A 14,424-nucleotide genomic window follows, 5' to 3' on the forward strand; every position below is an offset into this window, starting at 1 on the left:
CTTGTCATAGTTATGATTGGATTGCCAAAAACAATTCCCTTAATATGCAACTTGTTTACCATGGTCAAATTCTTGATAATAATCTTGCTCCAATTACTATTAATGAGAAGAACTCTTCTTATGCCAAAATTAATGATACTTCTATGCATATGAACCATGATAAGAATATTTTAAGTGATGGGTATATTGTGGATTTCATCAATGAGGCTACTGAAAGTTATTATGAGAGAGGGAAACATGGTTATATGCATCTTAATAATATTAAGTTTCCCCTCTTTATGTTGAGAATCTTGAAGTTACTCGTGTTTTATCTTCCTATGCTTGTCACTTTGTTCTTCATGAATTCATTTGTGTACAAGATTCCTTTGCATAGGAAGTGGGTTAGAATTAAATGTGTTTTGAATTTGCTTCTTGATGCTCTCTTTTGCTTCAACTCTTATTTCTTGGGAGTGCATCATTGAAATTACTGAGCCCATCTTAATGGCTATAAAGAAAGCACTTCTTGGGAGATAACCCATGTGTTTATTTTACTGCAGCACTTTTATTTTATATTTAAGTCTTGGAAGTTGTTATAACTGTAGCGACCTCTCCTTATCTTTGTTTTATTGCATTGTTGTGCCAAGTAAAATCTTTGATAGTAGAGTTGATACTAGATTTGGATTGCTGCGCAGTAACAGATTTCTTACTGTCACGAATTTGAGTCGCCCCGTCTGTAGGTAACTCAGAAAAATATGCCAATTTATGTGCGTGATCCTCAGATATGTACGCAACTTTCATTCAATTTGAGCATTTTCATCTGAGCAAGTTTAGTGCCCCAGAAAAATTTGTCTTTACGGACTGTTCTGTTTTGACAGATTCTGCCTTTTATTTCGCATTGCCTCTTTTGCTATGTTGGATGGATTTCTTTGTTCCATTAACTTTCAGAAGCTTTGTGCAATGTCCAGAAGTGTTAAGAATGATTGTGTCACCTCTGAATATGTGAATTTTTGATTATGCACTAACCCTCTAATGAGTTTGTTTCGAGTTTGGTGTGGAGGAAGTTTTCAAGGGTCAAGAGAGGAGGATGATACAATATGATCAAGGAGAGTGAAAGCTCTAAGCTTGGGGATGCCCCCGTGGTTCATCCCTGCATATTTCAAGAAGACTCAAGCATCTAAGCTTGGGGATGCCCAAGGCATTGTAGGATAACGTTGCATAGAAAACAAAAATTTTCCTACCGCGAACACGCAATCCAAGCCAAGATGCAATCTAGAAGACGGTAGCAACGAGGGGGTATCGAGTCTCACCCTTGAAGAGATTCCAAATCCTACAAGAGGAGGCTCTTGTTGCTGCGGTAGACGTTCACTTGCCGCTTGCAAAAGCGCGTAGAAGATCTTGATCACGATCGCTTCCGGCGCCACGAACGGGCAGCACCTCCGTACTCGGTCACACGTTCGATTGTTGATGAAGACGACGTCCACCTCCCCGTTCCAGCGGGCAGCGGAAGTAGTAGTTCCTCTTGAATCCGACAGCACGACGGCGTGGTGTCGGTGGTGGTGGAGAAATTCGGCGGAGCTTCGCTTAAGCGTGCGGGATGTAGTGGAGGAGAGAGACCGCTAGGGTTTGGGGAGAGAGGGGGGTTGGGCGCCGGCCCTCTAAGGGATGCGGCCAAGGCTGAGGCTTGAAGTGATCAGCCCCCTCTCCTATGCCCCTCATTATATAGGTGGAAGCACCAAGAGTTCTAGTCCAAGTCTTCGAATAAGACCCCAACACTAAAACCTCCCATATGTGGGAAACCTACTCAAGGAGGGAGTCCTACCCAAGGTGGGACTCCCACCTTTCCTTGAGGTGGGTTGGCCGGCCACCCTAGGGGAGTCCACCTTGGACTCCTCCCCTTTAGGGTTGGCTGGCCATGCAAGGTGGAGTCCCTCCGGGACTCTACTTTCCATGGTGATTTCTTCCGGACTTTTCTAGAACCTTCTAGAACCTGCCATAATGCACCAGATCATTTTCAAACTTGGAATATGACTTCCTATATATGAATCTTATTCTCCGGACCATTCCGGAACTCCTCGTGATGTCCGGGATCTCATCCGGGACTCCGAACAAATATTCGAACTCCATTCCATATTCAGGTTCTACCATTTCAACATCAAACCTTAAGTGTGTCACCCTACGGTTCGCGAACTATGCGGACATGGTTGAGTACTCACTCCGACCAATAACCAATAGCGGGATCTGGAGATCCATAATGGCTCCCACATATTCAACGATGACTTCAGTGATCGAATGAACCATTCACATACGATACCAATTCCCTTTGTCACGCGATATTTTACTTGTCCGAGGTTTGATCATCGGTATCACTCTATACCTTGTTCAACCTCGTCTCCTGACAAGTACTCTTTACTCGTACCGTGGTATGTGGTCTCTTATGAACTTATTCATATGCTTGCAAGACATTAGACGACATTCCACCGAGAGGGCCCAGAGTATATCTATCCGTCATCGGGATGGACAAATCCCACTGTTGATCCATATGCCTCAACTCATACTTTCCGGATACTTAATCCCACCTTTATAACCACCCATTTACGCAGTGGCGTTTGGTGTAATCAAAGTACCTTTCCGGCATAAGTGATTTACATGATCTCATGGTCATAAGGACTAGGTAACTATGTATCGAAAGCTTATAGCAAATAACTTAATGACGTGATCTTATGCTACGCTTAATTGGGTGTGTCCATCACATCATTCATACAATGACATAACCTTGTTATTAATAACATCCAATGTTCATGATTATGAAACTAATCATCCATTAATCAACAAGCTAGTTAAGAGGCATACTAGGGACTCTTTGTTGTCTACATATCACACATGTACTAATGTTTCGGTTAATACAATTATAGCATGACATATAAACATTTATCATAAACATAAAGATATATAATAACCACTTTTATTATTGCCTCTTGGGCATATCTCCTTCAGGCATCCCCTTCTTCATCAACAACTTATCAGGTCACTTCTCTTGAAACTATATTTTTATTCGGTCACATCTTATGTACTTTACTTGGAGCGTCTGTTTGTTTTTATTTTTGTTTTGTTTGAATAAATGCATGCTTGTGTGGGAGAGAGACACGCTCCGCTGGTTCATATGAACACATGTGTTCTTAGCTTTTAATGTTCATGGCGAAGGTTGAAACTGCTTCGTTCATTGTTATATGGTTGGAAACATAAAATGCTACATGTGGTAATTGGTATAATGTCTTGAATAATTTGATACTTGGCAATTGTTGTGCTCATATAGATCATGTTTAAGCTCTTGCATCATGTACTTTGCACCTATTAATGAAGAACTACATAGAGCTTGTTAAAATTTGGTTTGCATGATTGGTCTCTCTAGAGTCTAGATATTTTCTGATAAGGGTTTGAACAACAAGGAAGACAGTGTAGAGTCTTATAATGCTTGCAATATGTTCTTATGTAAGTTTTGTTGTACCGGTTCATACTTGTGTTTGCTTCAAATAACCTTGCTAGCCTAAGCCTTGTATTGAGAGGGAATACTTCTCGTGCATCCAAAATCCTTGAGCCAAAAACTGTGCCATTTGTGTCCACCATACCTACCTACTACATGGTATTTTCTGCCATTCCAAGTAAATACTTCGTGTGCTACCTTTAAACAATTCAAAATGCTTCTTAATTTGTGTCAATGTTTCATAGCTCATGAGGAAGTATGTGGTGTTTTATCTTTCAATCTTGTTGGGCAACTTTCACCAATGGACTAGTGGCTTCATCCGCTTATCCAATAATTTTGCAAAAAGAGCTGGCAATGGGGTTCCCAGCCCCCAATTAATTAACTTCATTAATAATTCTCTTCACATGTTTTGCTCTGATTCATCAGTAAGCAACTTAATTTTGCAAATAGACACTCCTCCATGGTATGAGATTGTTGGAAGGCACCCGAGGATTCGGTTAGCCATGGCTTGTGTAAGCAAATGTTGGGAGGAGTGTCATCCATAAATAAAACTAAAGTACATGTGTAAACAAAAGAGAAGAGGGATGATCTACCTTGCTGCTAGAGATAACGTCCTTCATGGGAGCCGCTCTTTGAAAGTCTGCTTGGCAAGGGAGTTAGAGTGCCCACTACCATTCGTTGACAACAATAAACACCTCTCAAAATTTTACTTTTATGCTCTCTATATGATTTTAAAACTTGAAAAGCTCTAGCACATGATTTATCCCTGCTTCCCTCTGCGAAGGGCTATTCTTCTACTTTTATGTTGAGTCAGTTTACCTACTTCCTTCCATCTTAGAAGCAAACACTTGTGTTAACTGTGCATTGATTCTTACATGCTTGCATATTTGCATTCATCATATTACTTTATGTTGACAATATCCATGAGATATACATGTTACAAGTTGAAAGCAACCGCTGAAACTTAATCTTCCTTTGTGTTGCTTCAATGCCTTTATTTAGAATCTATTGCTTTATGAGTTAGCTCTTACGCAAGACTTATTGATGCTTGTCTTGAAAGTACTATTCATGAAAAGTCTTTGCTATATGATTCAATTGTTTAATCATTATCTTTACCATTTCTTTGAATCGCTGCATTCATCTCATATACTTTGCAATAGTATGATTAAGATTATGTTGGTAGCATGTCACTTCAGAAATTATCTTTGTTATCGTTTACCTACTCGGGACGAGTAGGAACTAAGCTTGGGGATGCTGATACGTCTCCAACGTATCGATAATTTCTTATGTTCCATGTTTGTTTTATGAAAATACCTACATGTTTTGTTCACACTTTATATCGTTTTGATGCGTTTTCCAGAACTAACCTATTGACGAGATGCCGAAGTGCTAGTTGCTGTTTTCTGCTGTTTTTTGGTTTCAGAAATCCTAGTAAGGAAATATTCTCGGAATTGGACGAAATCAACGCCCAGCATCTTATAATTCCACGAAGCTTCCAGAACACCCGAGGGGGACCAGAGGGGGGCCCTGTGGGCCCCACACAGTAAGGCGGCGCGGCCATAGAGGGGGGGCGTGCCGGCCTGTTGTCTGGTGGCCCCAGACCCCTTCAGACTCCGATTCTCCGCCTATTTAAGCCCTGGTGACCTAAATCTTCGATACGAATAAGCCACGGTACGAGAAACCTTCCAGAGCCGCCGCCATCGCGAAGCCAAGATCTGGGGACAGGAGTCTCTGTTACGGCACGCTGCCGGGACAGGGAAGTGCCCCCGGAAAGCATCTCCATCAACACCACCACCATCTTCATCAACGCCGCTGTCTCCCATGAGAAGGGAGTAGTTCTCCATCGAGGCTAAGGGCTGTACCGGTAGCTATGTGGTTAATCTCTCTCCTATGTACTTCAATACAATGATCTCATGAGCTGCCTTACATGATTGAGATTCATATGATGAGTTTTGTATCACTATTCATCTATGTGCTACTCTAGTGATGTTATTAAAGTACTCTATTCCTCCTCCATGATGTAATGGTGACAGTGTGTGCATCATGTAGTACTTGGCGTAGTTTATGATTGTGATCTCTTGTAGATTATGATGTTAACTATTACTATGATGGTATTGATGTGATCTATTCCTCCTTTCATAGTATGAAGGTGACAGTGTGCATGCTATGTTAGTACTTGGTATAATTGTGTTGATCTATCATGCACTCTAAGGTTAATTAAATATGAATATCGAATGTTGTGGAGCTTGTTAACTCCGGCATTGAGGTGCTCTTGTAGCCCTACACAAATAGTGGTGTTCATCATCCAACAAGAGAGTGTAGAGTGGTTTTATTATGTGATCAATGTTGAGAGTGTCCACTAGTGAAAGTATGATCCCTAGGCCTTGTTTCCAAATACTGCAATCATCGCTTGTTTACTGTTCTGCTGCATCTTTACTTACTACACGCCAGCAAGCACTTTTCTGGCGCCGTTGCTACTGCTCATATACATTCATACCACCTGTATTTCACTATCTCTTCGCCGAACTAGTGCGCCTATACATCTGACAAGTGTATTAGGTGTGTTGGGGACACAAGAGACTTCTTGTATCGTGATTGCAGGGTTGCTTGAGAGGGATATCTTTGACCTCTTCCTCCCTGAGTTCGATAAACCTTGGGTGATCCACTTAAGGGAAAACTTGCTGCTGTTCTACAAACCTCTGCTCTTGGAGGCCCAACACTGTCTACAGGAATAGAAGCGTGCGTAGACATCACCCTCCACAGATGCCCATCGAGATCAGGTTGAAGTTACTCGTGAACATTGTTGTCACGAATCTCTGCATGCATGGCAAGGAAATCAACAAAATCTGAAGGCACCTCATGATCAACCTCCGCAAGAGGGCTCTGACACTCATAGGGACCAACATGTGTCCTGACCCAATTCTTGCGGTCATCACCTCCCATATTTGGTCGTGAGGCCAGCTTAGAGCAGGGTACCGGACAATAGAAAATTAAGCTTGAAGCACACCAAATGCCCGCTCAACACCCTTCCTGCAAGCCTCCTATCTCAAAGCAGATGGCCCCGGGATTGTTTTTACAAAATTCGCCCATTTTGGATATATACTATCGACTACATAATATCCTTTGGTATATTGGTGGCCGTTGATCTCATAGTTGCATGGTGGAGCATGACCTTCCACTAGTTTGCTAAACATCGGAGACCGTTGCAATGCGTTGATGTCATTGTGTGATCCCGTTATGCAAAAGAAAACAAGCCAAATCCATAGGTCATAATCTGTCATAGCTTCAAGCACCACACTGCAATATCCATGACGCCCTTTGTATATACCTTGCCAAGCAAACGGGCAGTTCTTCCATGAGCAGTGCATACAATCGATGCTTCCAAGCATGTCAGGGAATCCTCTCGCTGCATTTTGGGCCATGAACCTTGCGGTCTCTTTTCAGTTGGCCCTCTCAAGTAGTACTTGCCAAACTTTCCCACCACAGCTCGACAAAACTTATACACGCACTCAATGGCAGTAGACTCACTCAAGCGTATGTAGTCATCCTATGTATCGGCAGGTGCTCCGTATGCAAGCATCCTCATGGCGGCGGTGCACTTCTTAATCTACGAGAACCCGACCGTGCCAACCTCGTCGTGCTTTAGCTTGATGTAGGGGTCAAACTCTCGAACGCCGTGGAGGATATTCATGAACAAACCCTTCTCATCCTATACCGACGCCAAAATTGTCGGCCCATGTTGCCTCTTTTGCGAAGTAGTCGTTGTGCAGCATGGTTTGCACCTCCATCCTCTGCCGTGGCTTCGACTTCTTTCTTCCCGCCTTTGAACCTTCGCGGCACGGCCTCTTCCTCTTCTCCGCGTCGGTGTCAAACACGTTTTGGTGGGACGCGATTATCGACAAATGCTTTCGAAGGTCGTTGTCGAAGGCTTGCTCGCCCTCCATCATTTGGATAACCATCTCGTCATCGCTATCCATGTCCGAAGCAACAAAAAAAACTGGTTAAAATTCATCCGCGGCAGAGGAGGCAATGAACAGCGACATGTCGCGCCTACCAGACGAACTGCCGAACACCTTATGTGCGCGGAGGAGGGGCGGATTTGCCGGCGCATTCTGGGACGCGTTGGCGAAGCGGCTAAAAAGACGGCGAGGGAGCCAACCGTCACGACAGTGCCCAACTTAGGAGATGCTCTGAGAACCTTAGAGTGACAAATATCTATGCACATCTCGTATTCCGTAGCTTGTCAAATATGTGAAAAAATAACCCACCTACAGACGAACGAAAGGCCGTCCTTATCCTCATCCACAAGGAAAGGCGTTCTTGAGAGTCGACCCCGGTGAGCCGGGTCGCTCCGATGCCCTCCTTGCCGGTGAGGCCGGCTGGAGATGGCTAGGAGGTGACGCCGGAGAGCTCGTACTTAGTAGTAGTACTAGGTTTGGTTTTGCTTGTCGGCTGTATGCCGTGCTTTGGCGCTATGCCGAGTTTCTCAGGCCGAACTCGGTGTTGGCCGGCGCTGGGCTTTCTCGTGGTGGAGCTCCTATGGTCGGAGCCACATGCGACGATGGAAGCTGCTGCTGAAGCCTCCGAGAATAAGGCCTTGGTCTCTTGCAGGCTTCTTGCTGGTGGTCAACGCCTGAAGGCTCTCTCTTCTGGTCGTGGTGATAGAGAAGAGGGAGGATTTGGTGCTGCTGGTTGCCATGCGCCGGGTCTGCAGCAGGGGAGCTGCGGTGAGCTCTGCTTCTTGAAGGTGCTGATGCCTCTTTCTCCGGCCGGCCGAGGTGGCGAGGGGAGAAGAGGTTGTGGCGTTCTGGAGGCTGTTGCTTGGCGTTGGTGGGGTTTGATCTGTGGTGGTTGTGAGCTCTGGTTCCTTGTTGCTTTTGTTGTCTTTCCTTCTCCGGCCGGCCGTGGTGGCGAGGGGGATTATGGAAGGTGGCTTCTTGTGACGGGGTCTGGAGCTCTGGGGACTGATCGTTTAGCTCGACTGCGGAGTTCATCCACGGAGGCCATGTTCGCCGATGTGATCCTTGGCCAATGGAGGCCACTCCGCGCTGTGATGTGCAGCTGGCACTACAGCTTCTTCTTCCTCCAGGTCAGAGTGCCATGTTGGAGGATCTTTGGTTTCGGCATGGCGCAGCACACTGCCTTCGGCCCAAGTGGTGTTGTCCCCGGTGTCATCGGCGGTGGCCATGCTTCGAAACCGTACCTGAGCTATGGCGGAGGCGAAGGACCCGATTGCTTTTTCTTTATTTTGTTTAGGGTCTTGTTTGCATATGCTGAGGACCAGGTTGTTATGTCTATATTTCTTCAAGTCCTCTTTGTATTTGGTATCGCCAAGTAATATAGCTTCCAGGGCCTTCGGGCCTCTCCCCGTTCAAAAAAAAAAAAAAAAAAAAAAATATCGGCTGCTGGTTTTGTTATTGCTAGTGTGGCTGGCTTCCATTTTGAGGGAGACGCGAGAAATATCTCCGTTGCAGTTTCGGAAAATATCCAGGTTTCGGCGTTTGGCTTCCGTTTCCGGGTGGTGGGAGCGACTGACGAGTTGGGGAGCTTCCTCCACTGGATCAGCAGGCGGGCAGCCAATCATCCGGCGTCCTTGCGATTTTTGTTGGCACTCCCCTCCTCCCACTCGCACGCACGCACGCACTCCGAGCGAGAGAGCGAGCTGGAGTAATAAACTCCTCTCTCTCTCTCTCTCTCTCTCGCGACGGGACAGACCACACGTACGGCACCGCTCGCACCTCGCAATCTCGCACCGGAAAGAAAACCTCCACCTTCCTCCATTCCACTTGCCCCTCATGGCGACCGGCCCGTGGCCAGGCATCGGCATCGGCGACGCCGGCGGCCTCTGGGCCCCGCCCCCCGCCCAGCTCGACGCCCTCTTCTCGGACGACCACCCGCCGCCGGCCGCAGCGGCGCTGGGCTTCTTCGGGGGCTCCCTCGCGCAGCTCCCGTCCCCTCCGCCGCTCCTCGGGTACCCGCCGCAGGTGCCCATCCATCTCAGCCCCTCCCCCACACCTGCTCTCGCTCGCGCCGCTGTACTTATTCTTCGGCCAATCAATCAATCAATCAGTCGTCCCTGTAGCTCCGCGTACCGGGAATCGCATGAACAGCGCGGATTCCCATTCCCGTCTGTTTTCTGCATATCCAGTTACCCCCCGCGCTTGCTATTTCAGGCCGCGGATTTGGTTAATCTGCGGCGTACAGCTCCAAACCAAGATTGTCCTTGGACACCCCAACCGCGCGCGGGGGGACCAGCTTGGCCCGCCCGCGACGAATCGCCTGCATTCCACGTTCCTCAAAATTAAGCGCGCGCGGGGTCCGTGCACGGTACTCCCACCACATTGATAACCGACTGAGATCCTCCCTCCCGGCACCCAGCTCCATGTGCGCATTCTGTTTCCGCTGACAGCTACCCATGCTCTGCTTCAGCATTTCTCCTTGTCCTTGCACTTGCACAAAATCAGATATAGTATATGCCAACAGGCCAAAGTAGACGAGCACCATCGCCGTCGACAAGCAGCGCCGGCCAGGTCGATAATTCCAAGAACCCGACGTAGAGGTGCTGTTCTTGCGACGGTGGAGTAGGTTTGGGATCGATTTAGTTTAGTTACAACATTTAAGCACGGCGCATCAGTTTCTCGGCACTACCGCTTGGCCTCTCAGGATGGCACCTTCTTCCTCTTCTTCTTCTTCTTCTTCTTCCTCCATTTAGAAAGTTTTACTCCCTCCGTTCCTTGATATAGGGAGTGTTAAGGAGCCTGATTGGTTCATCACTTAGTGATGGTAGAAATCACCCCAATGCTTGTCCTTGATTCCTTTACATCAAAGTTCGTTTGGGGTCGATTTAGGAGAGAGCATCCCAGCATGAGGGCATCAGTATCTCAGCCGGCCAGCGTTACCCCCTGACCTCTCAGAATGTGCTCTTTTTTAAAGCGCAAAGGAGCCCCCCGAATGTTTCAATTAGTAATGGTAGAAATCATGGCTCACGGTTCTGATGCTTGCCTTTATTCCTTTACGTCAAAGTTTATATTTTTGATACGACATCGTAGATGCGTGGTTTCTGTTACTAGCTAATCGTTGTGCTATGTTTTAATGAAGCCGGTATGTAATATCTTCTTCTCCTTCTTATGCAGGACAACTTTGATGTGTTCCATGAACAAGACCTTGCACGGCTAGCAGCACAAGTTGCTCAAAAGGCAGAGTTGCAGCAGCAACTTTCTGAGCACGGCATACTCGGTCGAGCGGATGGATCTTCTTTCCCGTTGGCAACTCCAAAGCTGGCATCTCAGCATGTCAGTTCTTCCGTAATCGTGCCGACTCTGCCGTCACATGCAGATAGTATCAACACTGGATCGGCTGGAGTTTTACAAGCTCTCCAAGGTTCATCCATCACTCTGGATAGGCCTGCTGATGACGGATACAATTGGCGCAAGTATGGACAGAAGGCAGTCAAGGGTGGTAAGTACCCGAGGAGCTACTACAAATGCACCCTCAACTGTCCGGTCAGGAAAAATGTGGAGCACTCTTTAGATGGCCGGATTATTAAAATTGTTTACAGAGGTCAGCACTGTCATGAACGTCCCTCGAAGAGGTTCAAAGTTTGTGGCAGTTTACTGAACGAGTTAGATTGTTTCAATGACACTGAGGATGCTTCAAGTAGATCACAATTTGACTGTCAAGGCTATTATGGAAAACCTATAACATCCATTGGCACCATGGGAGATCCTTCATTGCCAACAAAAGAAGAGGGAGATGAGCAATTCTCTGGTTCTGGTGATAACCGGGAAGAAGGTGATGATGAAATAGGAGCTGTTGATGGAATTGTTGGTGATGCCAATGCAAATGAAAGGTATTTGCTACTGCCACATATAACTTCCTTGCTTGGAACTTTCTAAGTTCATTCATACTTCTTAATTAGCACCTTTAAGCTTACTGTTGCTATTTTCATGAGGCAGGAATGCACCAGGTCAAAAGATCATCGTGAGTACGACGAGTGATGTCGATCTGTTGGACGACGGCTACAGGTGGCGCAAGTATGGACAAAAGGTTGTGCGGGGAAATCCTCACCCAAGGTAAGCTCTTAACTATTTACCGCTTTATATTAGAATTACCTACGGAATTATGTGGCGACAAATGCATGCCTTGGTTTATAGTTTTTATATTTCTTAATTGATATGAATAATGGTATCCGGCTGATGTTCTGAGACGAATATGTAGTGGCCCTGATTTGTTTGAGTTTACATTTGACTATTACATACATAGTTAGCTAGAAAAAGAACATAGTTTCTTCTTTTCCATTCCTTAAGTTTAGTGATCAGGTGATGAACAATCTTATCAATTGCATGTTTGATGATGTATCTTCTGCTATTTTTAAAACTCATCTGGTACACACCATTTCTCCAGATTGAAATATCATACCCCATAGTGTTTTTGAGACCTGAATTTCATGAACCTGAGTTGGGTTCTCTGTTTGTGCCATGTAGGAGCTATTACAAGTGTACATTCCAAGGCTGTGATGTAAAGAAACACATTGAGAGATCTTCCCAGGAACCGCATGCTGTGATAACTACATATGAAGGGAAGCATATCCATGATGTGCCTGCGTCGAGGAACAGAGTCCAAGCTGCAAGTCAACCATACTGCACAGAGGAGACTTATACAGACCAAACACCTGCTAACTTCTGCAGTAGCTCTGAAAAAAGAAACTATGGAACGATCACTCTAAACCATCTTGCTTTCTAGCTTAATGTGTTTTTACATGCTTCAACGCCTAAACCAGTGGTTAACAAATCAATGAACCACAATTCAATTGGTTCTTCTGCTATTGGTTCTCAGTCATTACAAGATCCTGTTATCATCTCTGTGTGCTTCCAAGACCTTTGCATGCTCCGTTATGCACCATTGTTGCGCATGTTCTGTCTGCTGCAACTATTGTAAATTCGCGACTCCAGTTGTTACTCTTAAATTGTTTGCTGCAAGTGCTATTTCAAAAGGATACACACAAGTTGTAACTGCAAAACATGGTGATTGTACATTGTCAGACAATCTTACATGACTGCATTTTAAAACCTTCCAGTCTAATCAGCATGATTTCATTTTAGATGCACTTATCGTATATGTTCATCTTACATGATGCCTGCTTCAGTTCCAGGAGCAGAAGGCAATGGTTGTGTGTTAACTGTAAACCCAACTGTAAGTACAAGTTGACCCACAAAAGAAAAGCATATCAGAAGTTACTTAACATTTCAGTGACATCTTTTTAATTGTATATTTTCTGCTTTATCCTGGCACATGAAGGAAAAAAAAAGGAAAGCAGGGCATCTTGCTTCTTGCTCTGCCAACATCTTCCACATCCATGAGAAATCTTGCCATCCTGAACCGTACTATGGTTGTCTCAGCCGTTCCTCCAATCCCAGCAGACCAGCAGTAGTTACATTATTCAGAGATTTTTGGAGGATCTGTATTGTTCTCCATGGAATTTTCCTATATCTATTATTCCAGCATTTCCAGCAGGTTCGTTGTGATACATCTGAGCGCGACCCAATGAATATTGATCACCTGTTGTCTACTTGTCTGTTGATACCACTCTCGTGTTCAGTTCACCTGAGTTTCTGGCCTTCAAAGCCAAGTACAGAGCAGCCAAATATAACACATACTACCTACATCCAAAAATAAGTGTCACAAGTTTAGACAGTTATTTTTGGACGGAACTCTCATCTTCGCTTCACCCAAGTTCAGTGAACCACCACGTTCTTGATACTGAATGTTTTGGACGGACCAGTTAATTTTTGCATCATTTCTCCCATTTCCCTTTTCTTCCGCCCTCTCTTCCGGTACAGCTGAAACAACATAAATCATGCAGTGCAACTGTGCACGCAGCGGCTAGCTGCTCACGCTTTTGGAGACACGCACCGTCGAGTCGAGTCCAGTCGTTTCTGAATGTTCTGAACCACGTCAGACAAGCAGAAAAGAGCCAAGGAAACTACGAGTGCCCACACGAACAGTAAAGAAAGAGAGAGCAAGCGCATGCACACTATGCATTCTCGCCGTCTTCAGTTTCTAGTACTTTTTTTTCACCATGTGCCAGGATAAAGCAGAAAATTAAAACGGGGGTTTGCAAACCAACTGAATCAGCATGAAGGAAAAAAAGTTGGAGTACATACAAAGCGGGTACGCTTTTTAAAATTCAACTTTCACCAGGGGTTAGTCTAATCATACATGATTTCAGTTATACAAAATAGATATATACCATCCATCCAACTTCCAAGGCTAGAAATGAAACACTTCTTCGTTATCACTTGTTAGTCACTTATCATTGATTACACAAGGTTTCGAATATTTCCGCACTCAAGAATTATGGAATGTTAAGAAATGTCTTTTCAGAGTTTAACTTCAACAAGATTTACACATTTAATGTTTTGGAGATCCCTCAGAACTTTTGAAAACTCTAAAATTAGCATGCCACAACGACCCAATCCTCTCGAATGCTGATCAAACAAGAACATAGGCGTGCATTACTGAAAAAGAGAACACCTCCGTACCAAAAACCTTTATTATCGTACATCCAAATAAATAGAGAACAATTACATATTTGGAGCGTCGGTAGTCCAAAAAGAGAAACAGGGTCCCAGGATCAAGATTATATTGTGATAAAACAAAAGACATTATTCATCACGATAATGACAAATCAAAGAAACAAAAAATAACTATGAAATGCCATAGTAATGATTTAAATAAACAAAGCATATGCAGGAACAACGCATCGACGGCGCCCATGCAGTGAAGGGCTGCCACTCACGGCCGGGGGCCAGCAGCTTCGCTGTACTTTTTGGCAATTTCTAATAGCTCGTTGGATTCTTTCTCGATCGCAAGGAGCTTTTCGGGCGGGGCATTTGCGCCCTCCAACAATTTCTGGTTAGAAGCTTCAATGTACCGAAGCGCCACAGCCGTGTTCTTGCAAAAAA

At 45.0% G+C, this 14,424-nt stretch overlaps 1 protein-coding gene across 1 annotated transcript; it reads left to right on the top strand.

Annotated features, from left to right (window-relative positions):
• The first annotated feature begins 9,080 nt into the window (after positions 1-9,080).
• On the top strand, positions 9,081-12,566 carry LOC127332793 (probable WRKY transcription factor 3). Its single transcript, XM_051359133.2, has 4 exons — positions 9,081-9,444; positions 10,594-11,309; positions 11,416-11,532; positions 11,944-12,566. The coding sequence occupies exons 1-4, from the start codon at positions 9,256-9,258 to the stop codon at positions 12,200-12,202; spliced, it is 1,281 nt and encodes a 426-aa protein (XP_051215093.1). The 5' UTR covers positions 9,081-9,255; the 3' UTR covers positions 12,203-12,566.
• The last annotated feature ends 1,858 nt before the right edge of the window (positions 12,567-14,424 follow it).

Source organism: Lolium perenne, chromosome 2, assembly GCF_019359855.2.
Source record: "Lolium perenne isolate Kyuss_39 chromosome 2, Kyuss_2.0, whole genome shotgun sequence".
Classification (NCBI taxonomy): domain Eukaryota; kingdom Viridiplantae; phylum Streptophyta; class Magnoliopsida; order Poales; family Poaceae; genus Lolium; species Lolium perenne.